The 16013-nt window shown below is 38.2% G+C and overlaps 2 protein-coding genes across 2 annotated transcripts; both read right to left on the bottom strand.

The window, feature by feature from the left end:
- Positions 1-5813: 5813 nt before the first annotated feature.
- Positions 5814-10541, bottom strand: slc30a1a (solute carrier family 30 member 1a). Its single transcript, XM_024291048.2, has 2 exons — positions 9463-10541; positions 5814-8005 (listed from the first exon to the last, which is right to left on the bottom strand). The coding sequence occupies exons 1-2, from the start codon at positions 10022-10024 to the stop codon at positions 7161-7163; spliced, it is 1407 nt and encodes a 468-aa protein (XP_024146816.1). The 5' UTR covers positions 10025-10541; the 3' UTR covers positions 5814-7160.
- Positions 10542-10994: 453 nt separating this feature from the next.
- nek2 (NIMA-related kinase 2) lies at positions 10995-14611 on the bottom strand. The gene is made up of 9 exons (XM_024291049.2): positions 14263-14611; positions 13453-13670; positions 13141-13381; positions 12976-13058; positions 12768-12894; positions 12464-12698; positions 11878-11932; positions 11705-11775; positions 10995-11471 (listed from the first exon to the last, which is right to left on the bottom strand). The coding sequence occupies exons 1-9, from the start codon at positions 14356-14358 to the stop codon at positions 11266-11268; spliced, it is 1332 nt and encodes a 443-aa protein (XP_024146817.1). The 5' UTR covers positions 14359-14611; the 3' UTR covers positions 10995-11265.
- Between the last annotated feature and the right edge of the window lie 1402 nt (positions 14612-16013).

Genomic DNA, 16013 nt, shown 5'->3' with positions numbered 1-16013 from the left:
TAGTGCTAGAGGAAAAAATAATTACATGCTAGCAGTTTTGGCTAATTTATGTTTTTTTTTCTCCATTTTTTAGGCTATTTTGAAGTTCAACATGCTAGCTGTTTTGGCTAATTTATGCTTTCAAGTTTTTTAGGCTAATTTGGAATTAGGCTAGTGCGAGAGGAACAAATAGTTACATGCTAGCAGTTTTGGGTAATTTACGTTTTTTCAGTTTTTTTAGGCTGTTTTGAAGTTTAGTTATTTTTTCAGCTACATGCTAGGTGTTTCTTTTTTTCCCATTATTTAGGCTCATTAGGCATTTAGCTAAGATTTTAGCTGGCTTTTAGCTTCAGCGTTTTCAGCTATTAGCTTTTTTTAGCTATCAATTTCAGCATCTTCAGCTAACAGCACTAGCATCTTCAGCAGCCATATTCAGCTTACAGCATTCACACTAGCATTATTGCAAGTAATACTCTAGTTCATAATTGTGTTTAAAAATGTATGGTTTTAAAGTTTTAAAAATTTAGTTTTAGAGTGTTCAGTACATTTTTATCCTGTTCGTCCCGTGACCTAAAGTGTGTTTTTGGATTTTGGCCTGTGCGATTGAGTTTGACACCCCTGGATCACAGCATGGCCACAAATTACAAAAAATAAAAATAAAAAATGATAAATAGCTGATAAAGAAGTGTAATATGTAGTTTCTTACAGTAAAATTGTATTCAATCTTTGAAACGCTTTAAAATAAAAGCTATTAATCCTAAATATTTTACCTAAATCTTAATAAATGAGGCAGATTTATCTAGATTTTTATTTTTGGACACATAAAAATATATTTGTATTGTTGAGTTTTTGATGAAAAATATGATAGTTTTATGAAAAATTATTTCTTTTAAATGTTAGTTTTCAGTGTGATAGAACGTTTTACCTTTATATACGATTATATGAATGTAAACATTATTTTGTGCGTTATCTTTTCTAGAACTGGCTTACAAAATGTGTCTTATCTCTCTGATTACATGTATGGACAAAAGCCAAGCGGTGTTTCTATAGTTCTGTGCAGCACGATAAACCAGAGAAATGGATTAGATTGTTGACCACGCGACCCAAATACAGATAACAGGGACTTGATAGAGAGAAGTTATGTTATAAATTCCATTTACTCAGTTACATGTACTGAAGTCAATATTGGTAAATTCCTCATAGATGTTTTTTTAGACCATACCTTAAACTTTTTCACAAATATTCTCATATTGACAAAGAAGTACTTTTACTCAGTTACAGTTTGCTGTAAGTGTGCTCAAAATGCTCATTTATGCCCAAAGTATTAATTTGTGTGCAAAAAATTCTAGTGCTAGAGGAAAAAATAGTCATTTGTGTGCACAAAATAGTTGAGTGCACAAAATTTTAATTTCTATGCACAAAATACAAATTTGTGCGCATACAATGCTCATTTGAGCACGCAAAATGCTCATTTATGTGCACAAAATGTTAATTTCTGTGCACAAAAGGCTAATTTGTGCTCAAAGAATGCTAAATTGAGTGCACAAAATGCTCATTTCTGCCTACAAAATACTTAAGTAAGTGCACAAAATAATAGTTGGTACACACAAAATCCCCATTTTAGTGCATAAATTCTAATTCCTTTGCACAGAATGACAATTTGTGCTCACAAAATACTAATTTCTGTCCAGAAAATTCATATTTCTGTCCATAAAATTCACATTTCTTTGCACAAAATGCTCATTTGTTCACACAAAATACTAAAACTAGCAAAATACTACTAAAATACCAAAACATAAAATTTTTTAACCAATTTGTCTGTTAGTTTGAGAGCAAAAACATTTTATTTGTGCACACAAATTACTTCTTTGAAAGCACACATTTCTAATTTCTGTGCACAAAATACAAATTTCTGTCAAGAAAATGATAAACTCTGCTCACAAAATACTAACCTGGGTGCACAACATTCTAATTGGATTGCATAAATACAGATTTTTTGCTCACAATACACTAATTTGGGTGCACAAAAACAATTTTGTGTGCACACATGCTAGTTTGACAGCAAAAAATAGTAATTTGTCTACACAAAATGCTTAATTGAGCACACAAATTTATATTTTCTGTGAACAAATACAAATTTGTGCACATAAAATACTCATTTGAGTGAACAAAATGATCATTTGTGCTAACAAAATGCTAATCTGAGCACACAAAATACTAATTTTGTGAGTCTCTACTTCATTTTTTGTTCAGATTTTTTCTTCCATTTATTTCAGCAACACACAATCAAATCTCCTCAGTTTTGGGTATTAGCAGATAATTGCTTTGACAGTAAAATAATATGTTAAATATCTCCGCTGCAGCTGAAACAAACCTGTCGTGATGCGGCTGCAGCGTTTAAGGGGGAGAAATAGAAATATTTCTCTCATAAACAAAAACAAAGTCTTGTCTATAGTATATTGAATATAAGCCAACTTTCTAGAAGAAAAACTGTAAACAAAGTTCCTTTTTATTTAAAGAATTGAAAACTTAGTTTTAGCATCTGCAAAAAAGATTTTCTCAGTACAGTTACTTTTTTAATCGTATTCTTTGGATGAATACTTTTTATTTCTACAGTATTATTTTTTATAAATAATGCTACTTGAGTTCTATATTTGTTGACAGTCAACAAGATCTCATAAATACAACAATTTTAGATGAAAAGGTTTTAAAATAATTTCAAATACTATTTGATTTATTTGACTCTTTTAACAGAGTGAACAAAATCGTCCAGTAATTGGAAGACATTAAAACTGAAACAAGTTTAATTAAAAAAAAAATTCTATATATTTGTCTCAGTTTGTGACAAAATTCTTGCTCCTGTTGAGAGAAAGTGTCACTCTACTGTGTCCAGAGCAAGATAAGATCTGTGGAGACCACATTGATCAGAGCACAGATGAAGTCATGGAGTGTCTGGATGCACCAACACAAATGAGCTCAGTTCTCCTTTAGTTTTGTTGCTTTTCTCTTTGTTTTGTTACCTTTTCTCTTTTGCAGCTTACTCAGGTTGAAAAGAGGTACAAGCATCTGGCATCAGGGTGACGACCTCATTTCCACTGTTACACCCCCCCAACAACCAGTGTTTAAAAAAGACCCTGGATAAAGCTGGAGCCAGATGGCCTAATGCTGCTGCACGCCCACAAGGACAGATGATAAAGGCATCAATTTCCTCCTTAAACGCTGCAAAAGACAGCAAATGCACACGTCCCTATGCAAGTTAAAGCAGCTTTTATCTACATAAAATCCAAAAAATATTAATAAATTGCTCCCTCAGATTAATAATGTGTGGTCACATTTATGTATTTTGTGGGCACAAATTTATATTTTAGTTTCTTCAATTTGTAGCGACAAAATTATAGTTTGTGCCCAAATAATTCTAATTTTTTAGTCACAAATTTCTAATTTATGGATAAAATACTAATTTTTGTGCTTAAAATGCAAATTTGTGCACAACAATAATTATTTGGGTACAGTAAATGTTAGTTCATGTGCACAAATCTCTCATTTTTGTCTATAAAGAACTTATGTCAGCACACAAAATACAAGTTTTTGTGCACAAAATGCAAATGTGTGCTCACAAAAAATAATTTGAATGCACAAAATGCTCATTTGTGCCTACAAATTTGAGTGCACAAATTACAAGGCTATTTTGCCTGGTTAAAATGCTATTTCATGACCACAAAATTCTATCATGTGCGCACAAAATGCTCATTTACACCAGCAAAAACTCATTTAAGCACACTAATTGGGATTTTGTGCGCACAAATTATTTTGTGCATGGAAATTCAATTGCTCAAAATGCTCATTTGTGTGCACAAAATTCTCATTTTAGTCCAAAAGGAATTAATTTGTTTGTACAAAATGAATATTTGAGCGCACAAAATGCTAATCTTTATACACAGATTGCTCATTTGTGCTCACAAAATACTAATCTTTGTATAAAAAAGGTCAAAAAACTCTAATTTGTCAAAAAAAATGCTAATTTAAGCACATCAATTACTAAATTCTACCAACAAATTCTAATTTCTGTGCACAAAATGCTAATTTATGCTCACAGATACTAATCTGAAAACAAAAAAATGTTAATTTAAGCACACAAAATACTGATTTGTGCGCAAAAACGGTAATTTGAGAAAAAAAATACTAATTTGTGCACAAAAATACTCAATTACTAACTTCTGTGCAAAAATATGCAATATTGTGTACAAAAATGCTAATTTGTGCAAACAAAATACCCAATTGTGTGCACGAAATACTAACTTCTGTGCAAAAATATACTATTTTTTACACAAAATGCTAACTTGTGCCTATAAAATGGTCATAAAGTGCCAATTTGTTGGCAAAAAATACTGGTTCGTGGCCACAAATGATCAATATAAGAGAACAATTTTTATTTTCTGAATATAATGTCTAGGAACCTGCAGTTTTTCTAACAGTAAATAGTAAAACTCTAACAGTAAAATAAATTAAACATTTAGATTTGATCAATAAAGTTTTACGTTAAGTTAAAAACATGCACATTAATGTTCTGGGAAAAACCCCTCAGGACCAGCCTGTGTCCTTTCAGCAGTGCCCTGCTGCCCTGAGGAATGCTGGGTAGGGCTTTGCACTTGTTGCTCCAGGAATGCCCCGGGCCTCTTGCATAAGCCCCCTGCGGTTGGCGGCAACTCCACCGGCTTCACACCGACCATCAGCAGCCTTTCCAACTCCAAATCAGGCCACAGAGGACGCACATGGAACTCTGTCATCTTATGTAAGACTTCAGATTCTGGATCACTTCCGATCATTATCGCTGTTCAGATTAGAGCTTTGTTGCTGTCAGGTGTTCAAGATTCTTTATTGGTTTTATATTGAACTTTTAGCTCAATTTTGCAGCATTTGAACATTTTTATTAGCCTAAATTCTTCAAGTATTTTGTGTCAAAGTCAAGGCCCGGGGGCCAGATCCGGCCCTCCGAGTAATTCTATCTGGCCATCCACCTAATTTTTTTTTATTGTTATTAATGGCCCGATGTTATCTTGTGTTTTTTTTCTAACTTGTATAATTTTGACAAAATATATCTTTATGAAGAGTAAAATGTTGAAAGTTATTTAAGGTTTAAGTTGATTTATTCTGGAATAATATTCCTGCCTTTTTATCATTCATAATTGTGGTAAAAAGTGACGGTTTTAAAGTTTTAAATATTGGCATTCTGATAGCTTTTTGAACTATTTTGGCATTTACTATGTTTTTGGGGCTATTTTGGAGTTTAGCTAATATTTTAGCTACATGCTAGCTGTTTTGGCAAATTTAGATTTTCTTTGTTTTGAGTTAAGCTATTTCTTTAGCTACATGCTAGCTGTTTTGGCTAATTTAGATTTTTTTTTGTTTGTTTTGAGTTTAGCTATAACTTCAGCAACATGCTAGCAGTTTTGGCTAACCTAAGTTCTTCTTTGTTTTTTTTGGCTAATTTGGTATTTAACTAATATTTTAGCTGCTATCAGCTTCAGTTTTTTTTAGCTATCAGTTTTAGCATTTTCAGCAATTAGCATTAGCATCTTCAGCATCCAAATTAGCTTACAGCATTCACATTAGCATTGTTGCAGGTAATGCTATATATCTAATTCCTAATTATGTTAAAAAGTTTTTAAAGTTTAAAAAATGTAGTGTTTAATAAATGTTTATCCTGTCCAGCCTGCGACCTTAGGTGTGTTTTAGATTTGTACGATTGAGTTCGACACCCCTGATCTAAGTGGTCAAAAACTGTTTTTGTGATCCAATAATTATATTTCTAAAAAAGGAACAAATAAAGCACATTTTCTATTAAACTGTACCAAACAGTCATTTTATTTCACAAAGACACATAGGACAGATACGGTATATATTTATATATCTATATATATGCATTTATATCAAAAACACATCAGCTGACATGTCATATCCAAAATAAAATAAAAACACTTTTCAATTTGCACACAGAGCCCAAGTCATAAATGACAAGAAAAGTGACCAAACATTTTTAAATGTTGAATACATCTGTCAGCACACAGTTAATATTGCATACACATCGAACATCAAGTGGAGATGCATCGTCTTTAGACGATCCCTGTGCTGACGGGAATGACTGGCTCTTTGAAACGGCCACCTCAGCCACTTTATTTCTGCAAACAGCCTGGAGTTGTCCGAACGCCGTGAGATGAATCATTCCCGTGAGTTATGTCAGAGGATACCAGCAGGAGCTGGTAAGCAGCAAGTAAAGCTCTCGGAGGAGCGCCGTCGAAGCTCGTTCATGCAAAATGCGACAGGAACATTTCCTCAGTGTGGATTGTGACAAGGTGCAGAACACATTCATGAAGGATTTCAAAATAAAACTAAAAGATTCAGACAGAAAAATAGTGTCTCACTAAAAAAAAAAAAAAAAAGCGTAGTGCTCTTTTCTTCACAACACACCTGACCCTCCGGCCTGCAAGGCTTCAGATGTATGAACGCACGTTGAAGTAAGCTTCTACTTCTTCTAGTGCTTTACCACAGCATCCTGTTTAAAAGGCGAGCCGAGTCGACGTGGCTTTCGTCAAAACAAAATCATCATAAAAGCTGAGAAACAGCAAAGATAGAAAATCATTCATATCCTAACTAAAATATTCAAACAGCATCTATAGAGATCATTTCTAATAACTTAACTTAATTTATTACACAACTTTGTTTCACTTTCTTTCAGCAAGAGGATGTAGAAAGTCAGATTCGCTCACAGCATAAGCAATTGGAAAAAAAAAAATGGTCCATAGACTACAAAGCCTATTGATGTGTGCTATAATGGTCCATTTCTGGGAGGGATTCCCTCAGTCCTGCAGTGAGAAGCTTTGGCACAGAAAACATCTTTAAGGGTCGTCACAGAGGAACACTCATGCAAGGCCTCGCTCCAGCCTTGTAGATGTGAGGAGCACGAACATGCAGAACCGTCACGACGAGGAAGCGTGGGCAGGAAACGCTTCAAAGAGGAGGAGACAATTGAAAGAAACTAAGGCTCATGTGGATGAATGTCGGTGAGGTCAGCAACCATTTAAAAAAAAAGACTAAAATAAAGTCTTATTGTGAATAAAGGGTGATTAAACCCTCTACTAATGAGAGTAATGTTTAAGGACAAAGTGGTAGTTTTCTCTTTTTCAAACGGAGGACTCCACCTCTCTGGCGACCTCCGCCTCAGTCCGAGGTCCGCCCTGAACCTGCTCCAGACCCTCGCTGATCACCTCCAGGGTGGAGGCAGCAGCTGGTTTGGAGTCAGTGGCGGTTTTCTGGCCGCAGCACAGCTTGGGGGCGCACTGAGTCCGACAGGAGAGCTCGCACTGAGAGCCTTGAGTTTCCGAGTTAAAGGTGACGAACTCGGGCTGGATGGTGGTGGCGTGGATGCCCTCGTCGTGGAAGAAGTCTTTGATCCGTTTGGCCACGTCCATGTAGGACGTGGGGTCGTGGCATTTGATGTGCGCCGTGGCGATGATTCTGCTTCCCGCCAGCTGCCAGATGTGCATGTCGTGGATGGCCAGGACGCCGTCCAGGCTGAGCAGGCGCTCGTTGAGGCGGTGCATGTTGATCTGCTTGGGGACGGTCTGCAGCAGGATGAGGGCGGACTCTTTGAGCAGAGGGTAGGTGGTGTAGAGCAAGATGCACACCATGATGATGCACAGCGTGGGATCCAGGTAGAGCACCCAGCAGGGTCCGGCCTTTGTGGGCGTGTCCTGCAGGTCCACTACCGTGTGGTTCAAGTGCCGGTGGTCAGTCAGGTGGCTGTTGGTGCACGGGTTCTCACAGTTTTCGCCCTTACAGGGCTTCCACACAAATGTGAAGATGACGGCGTTCACCACCACGATGACGGAGCCCAAGGCGTCCCCCAGCACGTGGAGGAAGACGCCGCGCATGTTGAGCTGCGACGACGAATCGGTCTCCGCTTCCATCTCGTCGAAGTGGGTGTTGCCGTTCATCTGCACCTCCGTGCTGTCTTTACAGCTGACCTCTGCAGATTACAACCACAGACGAAGGTTTAGACTTCTGCAGTTTGACACTTCATAATCGCACAGACTTTGACCTTAAGATACCAGCAGTGAGTTTGAAGAAAAACGTTCTTCCGTGCAACATCTGTGATATACTCAATCATATCAACCGACATGTTTTTTCCTTTTGAACAAAAGCAGCTTTTCTGCAGACGACTCCTCAACCTTGTGACTGATTCTTTAGCACAAGAGCTCGGGGCGATATACAAACCAGCGAAGCACGGCCAGATTACACAGAAAGCAAACTCCATGTGTGGCATCGTTTAAGTTTAAATTCAGATTTAGCAGCAAAAAGTGGAGCTGAGGAAGCCGTTTCTCTCAGGGCATCACCGGGTCATTCATCAGGGGCTAACGATGTGTCGAGTCCCAGACTCTCTGATGTATGACCAGCTAATAGCAATCGGTGTATGGAAGCTGTTGCTCATTTATTGAAACAGGCAGGGCTTAACAAGGAGGACGGGGACTTTTCTTTATTTTAACCCCTCAGTGAGTAAAGGAGGGAGTCTATAATCTTACATAAAAAGAAGTGTTCATAGAAAAATCATGAAGGAGAGACTGTTATTAGGGATGACGCAATTAGTCGACTATTAATATAGTCGACAACTAATTTAATAATCGATTAGTTGTTATTTTATATTATATGGAGTCAGAGTTGAAAGTTGTAATGGCATTATGTTAGCTTTTTGGACTATTTTGGCATTTATTAAGGTTTTTTTTAGGCTATTTTGGAGTTAAGCTAATATTTCAGCAGCATGCTAGCTATTTTAGCTAATTTGGGCTTTTTTTGTTTTTGTTTTTAGGCTATATGGGAGTTTAGCCAATGTTTCAGCTGCACCTGGGCTTTTTTAAGGCTAATTTGGCATTTAACTAATATTTTAGCTGGCTTTCAGCTTCAGCGATTTTAGCGATTAATTTCAGCATCTTGAGCAGGCAATTTCAGCTTACAGCATTCATACTTGCATATATATCACTTGCTATATATCTAGTTTTTAGTTAGTTTTAAGCTAATGATGGTTAAGATGTGCGCTTTACATCAAGTTTACGCATTAGTCGACTAATCTTAAAAAATTATTGGTGATTAGTCGACTATTGAAATAATCGTTTGTGGCAGCTGTTATTAGCACGTTTGCAAAAAAAGACTACAAATCCCAAGTTATTTTTGCTAGATTTGGTAAAGGAGGAATTCTAACAAAGCAAGAAATCTCTTGCTTGTGTCGTAACACTTTTCAAGGACGTAGTGACTCAACAAATACGCATTCGAAAAACAAATAAATGTCAAGATTGAAGCTGAGAAAAACACAATAGAGATTAGTCAGTCAGTGATGATATATATGGTGAAATCTGAGCTGCTTCCAGTAAGATTAAGGTCAGTAGACGCCTGCTGTAGATAAACAGACAGAATGTCAAATAATTCACATACCACTGCTTGGTTTGGTGTTGCTGGTGTGATCCCCCACCAGGTAGTTGGTCTCTTCTCCAACAGATCCGTTCCCGGCCTTCTGGGATTTCCCCTTTTTGCCTTTTCCCCCGTGGGAGTGCCCCCCGCCGTGCGAGTGGCCGTGGCCTCCGCCGGCGTGCCCGTGAAACAGGCAGAGCCCCAGCAGGTTGACCAGGAGCCCCGCCGCGCCGACCCCGGCGACCACCTCGGGACTGTCGATCTCGTGGGGCTCGGTGAAACGCTCGATCGCCTCCAGCACGATGGTGAAGCACAGCGCCGTGAGGAAGACGGCGTTGACCAGAGCCCCCATCACCTCCGCCCGGATCCAGCCGAACGTGTTCTTGTTGGTGGCCTGGGTCTTCTCGGCAAACCGCACGGCCACCAGAGCCACGATCAGCGCGATCACATCGGACAGCATGTGAAAGGAGTCCGACAGCATCGACAGAGACGAAGTGATGCGACTGACCACCACCTCCACCACGAAGAAGGCGAAAGTCAGTGAAAGCATACAGAGGAGGCGCGCTCGGTTGGGTTCGCAAGCCATTTTAAAAATTGACTTCTATTAATTCAAGTTTTGGTCCAAAAAATTGTATGAGATGTCACCGGGACAGCGACAAGCTAGCACCCTACGTCAAGCTAACTGCTCCCACAGACAATAAAATCCGAGCTACAGCGCCTTCCCGGTCTGCTTTTATCTGCCGCCCGCCACCATCACTCATCTACACCCGACGAAAACCGCAAACATTTTTTTTCCACAAAGCCCTAAGCCCGGTAACCGTGTGAATACACCGTGTTCTTTTCCAGGATATTCCAGACTCGTCTGCCGACGGTTCCCAGTTTGCAGACGGTTGAAACTTTGCACCCGAGCCGGTAAAGTTTTCACACGGAACACGAAGCAAAAGACCCGCCCATCTCATCTCCTATTGGTTGGTGGAACACAAGAAGAAACATGATTGGTTAGTATTAGAAATCACGCAAGAAGGAGGCGTGATATAGCAGGACAGCCACGGTTGCTACGCACGCTATCCACAACTGTAATCTCGCGATAACTCATTCATAATTAAATGTTTACAATCTATGTAGTACTTTTTACTTCCAATTCCACCAAAATTGAAATATTATTTATCATTATATACATATATATAAAAAAAAATCAAATGAGTATCCATTGCTCAAACCAATTTGGAAGCTTTTATTTTGACAATCATTAAAACAAAAACAAAAAATTCATAAACAAAACTTTAAAATAATATACGTTTTAAATACTTCCAGGAAAAAGCACTTTTTTAAGCGGGACTATATATAAATATATGTATATATTTTTTTTCCACGGAAAACTGATGACCTCTTGTGGAGACAAAGCCATTGAATGTTTTTAGGTTTTGATGAGATTTTCAGCTTTTCACCAACTCATTTATGTTGATTACATTAAAGCAACAATGGAAATCTAAAAAAAATTGAATAAAAAATTTACTCCCTTTGTTTTGAATTTGTTTAGAAAAAAAAAATCAGACTAATCTGTGACATTTTTGTTTATTCTTTCTTGACAGTGGTTCATAAAATGTGTTTTTAATGAAAGGATTGTTAAAACAGCAATAATGTGCACACCATTCTAACAATTCCAATAGCTGCCATTTATACTCGTACAGTCTGTAAATTAACTCAATCAAGAAAGCAATAAAAAGCTTGAAATACACTGAATAACTTACTTAGCTTGACTAGAATCACAACAATTATTTTAAAAACACAAAATCCAGTTGTAAGGACTCAAAAGCATCTGTGTGCTTAGCGAATGCCGAGCAGCTGCCTGCTCTTCAACTGGCACATTTTCTCCATCTCGCTGAGTTTTTGAGAGCGCAGCTTTGCAACCTGGAGTCTCAATTTCATGGATTCCTGTGACGCTGCGCTCTGGCGACCCTCTGGCTTCTGATTCTCTGAGCTTTCACCGGCAAAGTGGACTTTCTTCTTTCCGGGAGACAAAGACTCTGCATCTAAAACAAATGAACAAAACCCAAATGTGATTTTTGGAATCAGGGAGATTTGTTTTGTGAAAAATGTGATATGAGCAGAGTTGTTTTAATAAAAAAATCGTTGATAGATTAAAAAAAACTTTATTTACTTAATAAAAAGACAATAAATATATCAGATTTAGAGTGGTTATTTAGTAAATTCACAGTTGTGTCTAAGTTCAGCAAGTCCAGAGGTCCTTGTTAATTTCCCATACCTATGTTTTTGCCAAAGATCGGGAAGTCCTTCTGCTGCTGCAGCTTGTAATTCCTCAGCAAACTTTCTGCTCTAAAACAGAACAAAAAAAGTAAAAATTGCGTCAAGAATTCCACACAACTACTTAAAAACCTCAATTTTTTGTTTTATAGAACGAGCAAAAGGAGATACTACCTTGCAAGCCTCTCACTTGTCAGCTGTTCACGAAGACACAGCTCGTGCTCTCTTTCTGACAATAGAAAAAATACTTTATTTTTACAAAAATCTTGAAAACAAAGGCTAGAAAACACATTTTTTGGATATAAATACTCTGTGTGGATATCAACATTTTGATTACAGGATATATAATATAGTTCAAATTCCTCAAAAAACAAAACTTCACCAAACAACAATATTAACTAATCAATGAATGCTTTGAAATGGGCTGCTTGTATTGAATAAGACAATAAGACTCCCCCAAACCCCCTTTTTTGGGAGGAAATTGTGCGTGGGAACAGAAAAATGTTTTCCAGTTCTTATGTGATCTGGCAGCTGAACAGTTCAAGGCCTCAAATGTTGTTCAGAAAAGAATCCCTGATAAGTCAAACCCAAAGGACTGATTTCTACATCTCATTCCTCTCATTAAATGAAGGCATTCTCCTTTTCTTTGAAACCTATATTTCAATTTGAGGATATGATAAATAACTTCTTTCCATTTTCAAACAGCCTCCTTTTAAGATTTTGGAACTTTTAGTGGTTGCTGTCGAACGTGAAGCCTTACTCTCCAGCCGCTCCTCGCGCTCCTTCAGCGCTTGCTCCCTGTCTCGCAGAGCCTGTTCCCTCTGCCTGAGCTCTGCAGCGGAGACGCATGGCGTTTCACTTGGCTTCTGCGGCGGGCTGTTGGACTCCACGGACTTTCTTCGGGGTCGAACTTGCAACTTCTTTAGCTCATCGGCGACCATGACACTCAGCAGGCTGCACTGAAGAATAGACTCCACAGACGGCCGCAGGTAATCCTGTCAAAAAGCAGAGTGGTGCTCAGGAGATCGTCCATCGCAGGTTGAAAATAATAATTTATATCGAACCTTTAAGTTGAGCATTCTGCTGATAAGAGAGTTTAGTTCCTCGGAGTAACGGAAGGGGATTCTTCTAAACTTTCCTTCCCTGATCTTTTCTGCTAACTCCTTCTGGTTGTAAGCAGTAAATGGAGGCCTTGACAGGGAAAAAACAGATATAAAATGATTAGATCAAACAGCTAAAGGAGACAGATGGCAAAGCACTGAAAAAACTTACGATAATGCGCAGAGTTCATACAGCAAACAACCCAGAGACCAAATATCTGACTTTTCATTGTATGACATCCTGTTTATTTGTTCCTGAAAGAAAAGAAACAAACGAGTGAAAAACAAATCAAGAATATTTTAAATGTCTTTTGAGAAAATAAGCTTATCAACTTACAGGCGACATATAGTACGGCGTGCCAACAAACGTCTTTGCAAAGCTGGTGTCGTGGTTCAGAATCCGAGCTAAACCAAAGTCACCCAGTTTTACGTTCTGGTTCGCGTCCAGGAAGATGTTAGCTGGTTTTAGATCCCGGTGGAGGATCGTGGCTCTGCCGTCGCACCGCCGGTGACACTCCTTTAGCGCCAGCGAAAGCTGCACCATGACTCGCAGGATAAACTGCTCCTCCAAATACTTCCTGCCATTAAAAACAATTATAATGTAGCGGATGTAAACAGGATCGCTTTCACTTCGGTTTGCTTTATTTACCTCTCTTTGATGCACCTGCTGATGAGACAAGACAGGTCGCCGCCTTCGCAGTACTCCATGATGATGTACAGCGTGGTTTTGCGGCGATCTATAATGCGGTCGTAGTACCTCACAATGTTTGGGTGTTTGAGTTCCCTCAAGAGGTTCACCTCCGACACTAGCATCTGTTTCTCACTTTCAGCCATGGTGCCATAATCCAGCTCCTTCCACACGAGGATCTAGAAAGCAGAAATGCTTCAGTCAGGGACATATAGAGGTAACTGAGAATGACATAGATCCAAAAAAAAAAAAAAAAAGCAAAATATATTTAGAAAAATCTTTATTCATTTATCGAACTTAAATTTTAAGTGTTAATGTTCAAAATATTCATTTTTTTAGTGATTAATTACAAAAACAACATTCAAAATGTAATGATTCACTAATGCTAACTCATGTTTATTTTTTCAGTTTTTACTATTTTTTTTTAAGTATGAAAAAAAACCTTATTGGTCTGTGACAACAGTTTCAGAAATAGATAAACATATTGTAAAAAAAAAAAACTTTTCCTTTTATCCATTTCTTCTTCTTTAATTAATTGCTAACTTTAGTGATTTTTCTTGTGACTAATTTTGTTAAATTCTTTTCAACTCAAGTTTTACTAGCTTAAAAACGTAAATAAGTATGATATGAGTCTACTTGTTTTGTTTTCTTCCTTTAAAATTAGTTTATTAAAATAAATTTTTCAAAAATAACATAAACAGATATGTATTTCAATTGAGCATAACACTAAAAATATGCAGTATGTGCGTGTCCCTTTCCATAAATACTCACTTTTCCGTCACTTTTTCGTTTTATTTTCTGGCATCTTCCATAGGAGCCCGATCCTATCGTGTACAACACTTCGTAGTCATCAACACAGGACGGCATTTTGCTTTCGTTAACCGAAACCAACGTTAGAAGTTTCCAAACTTCACGTTAGCGTCAAATGTTAAGACTTCCGAACATAAAATTCAAGTAGTTGCTTAAAATATTTTTCTGGTTTTATATCCAGATGACAAGAAAAGTCAAACCTCTCATACACTCGTGTTGTTTTGCTTCAGTTGAAAACACAGGAAGTGTTTCTTCTCCGTTTAAATCGGTGCCATAATTCTCAACTTTAATTGGCCAGTTCCCACCGGCAGGGTGGCTTCTGATTGGTCAAATGAAGACGCATGTATTCACGTTGCTAGGAGCTGAAAGACCGCGAGATTTGAGCGGGAAGAAGGATAAGTTTATTCTCTGCCCACTAGAGGACGCCAAAAACACGTAGTAAATTCAATTCATGGATTTATTTACAAATACCGGTATTAAACTTATTAGATAGAAATAAAACGTTATGTTTTTCGGGGAAGATAATTAAAAATACAAGCAAGTTCAGTTATTTTCCTACAAAAAGTGTAATCTTAGACAATTCCATAAGCAAATACAATATTTGTATTATTAATTAATTAATTTATTTATTTATTTGTTTTTTTGTCTTGCATTAAAAAAAAGTCACATCAGAATAATCTTCCAGTGGAATTTAAGACCCTGTTTGCACATTTGTCAGTAGCTTCTAAATTTACTTAAAGGTCACTGGCTCCTTCAGAAGCATTTTCCAAGCATGCATTCAAAGATGGATGGGAGGCAGATCCTACTGTCATTGGTCTCTTGATTTGACCTGCAGGGCAGTGAGAGACAGTGACCTCTCACGGTGCTCCTGCATCTGGCTAACACATATGGCACAAGCTCGGAATTCACTTTAGTGCAGCAGGATGCCTCTTGCTAAAAATGAATATCAGTGACATGACAGTATAAAGAAAAATGCTGGTGTCACATTGTATTTTTCAGTCTTTGAATCTCTGCACCTTTTCATCATTTTTCTGTCGCTGCGACAGATGACAGGTGGGATGTAGCATGAGGGTAATTTCCAGCCCGTGAAATTAAAGCGTGACTCGAGTAAATCCTCACCATGACAGCTGGTTTCTGTGAGCGTGTGATCCGTGCTGGGAGATGGATGCGGCGTCTGGGACTTCAGTCTGGTTGCTGGCCTCTCAGTGGGGCAGCCAGCACAACAAGTCAGATTATCCCCTCAGCTCTGTCTGCTCTTGGGTGAGTGTTGGACCGGTCAGCCAAAATCTCTTCCGCAAAGGTCACTGCTCCAAAAAGGCTGGACACCAGGGACGGTCGTGAGGTGGAAGAGGAAGGGGAGACACCATGGGAAGAGTGACAGCTGAAAACAAGATGCTCGTCTATCTCAGGCCACTGTGCCCAACCATTAGAGGACAGGGCACTGTCCCATAATAACCTCCTCACCTCCACGGAGGTGAGTGGGAGGCACTAATTGGTGTTACAAAAGGCGTTTGCTCCATCTGTGACTTATGACTCCTTTTCCTGGGTGCAGTCCTGGTCAACAGGAGCAAGAAGTGATGACACTTCGATGATTGATACATCTGCTATGTTTGGTGAATTAAAAAGAAAGCAAAGTCTCAATTTTATTAGTTGAATTTGAGTGAGGGGCTGTAAGCTAGTGAAAAATAATAAATGATGGGAAGTGAGGGCAG

The sequence above is a fragment of the Oryzias melastigma genome, linkage group LG24 (genome assembly GCF_002922805.2).
Source record: "Oryzias melastigma strain HK-1 linkage group LG24, ASM292280v2, whole genome shotgun sequence".
In the NCBI taxonomy this organism is placed as follows: domain Eukaryota; kingdom Metazoa; phylum Chordata; class Actinopteri; order Beloniformes; family Adrianichthyidae; genus Oryzias; species Oryzias melastigma.
Note: the sequence above shows the minus strand (reverse complement) of the source record. Positions and strands in the feature narration are given on the sequence as shown.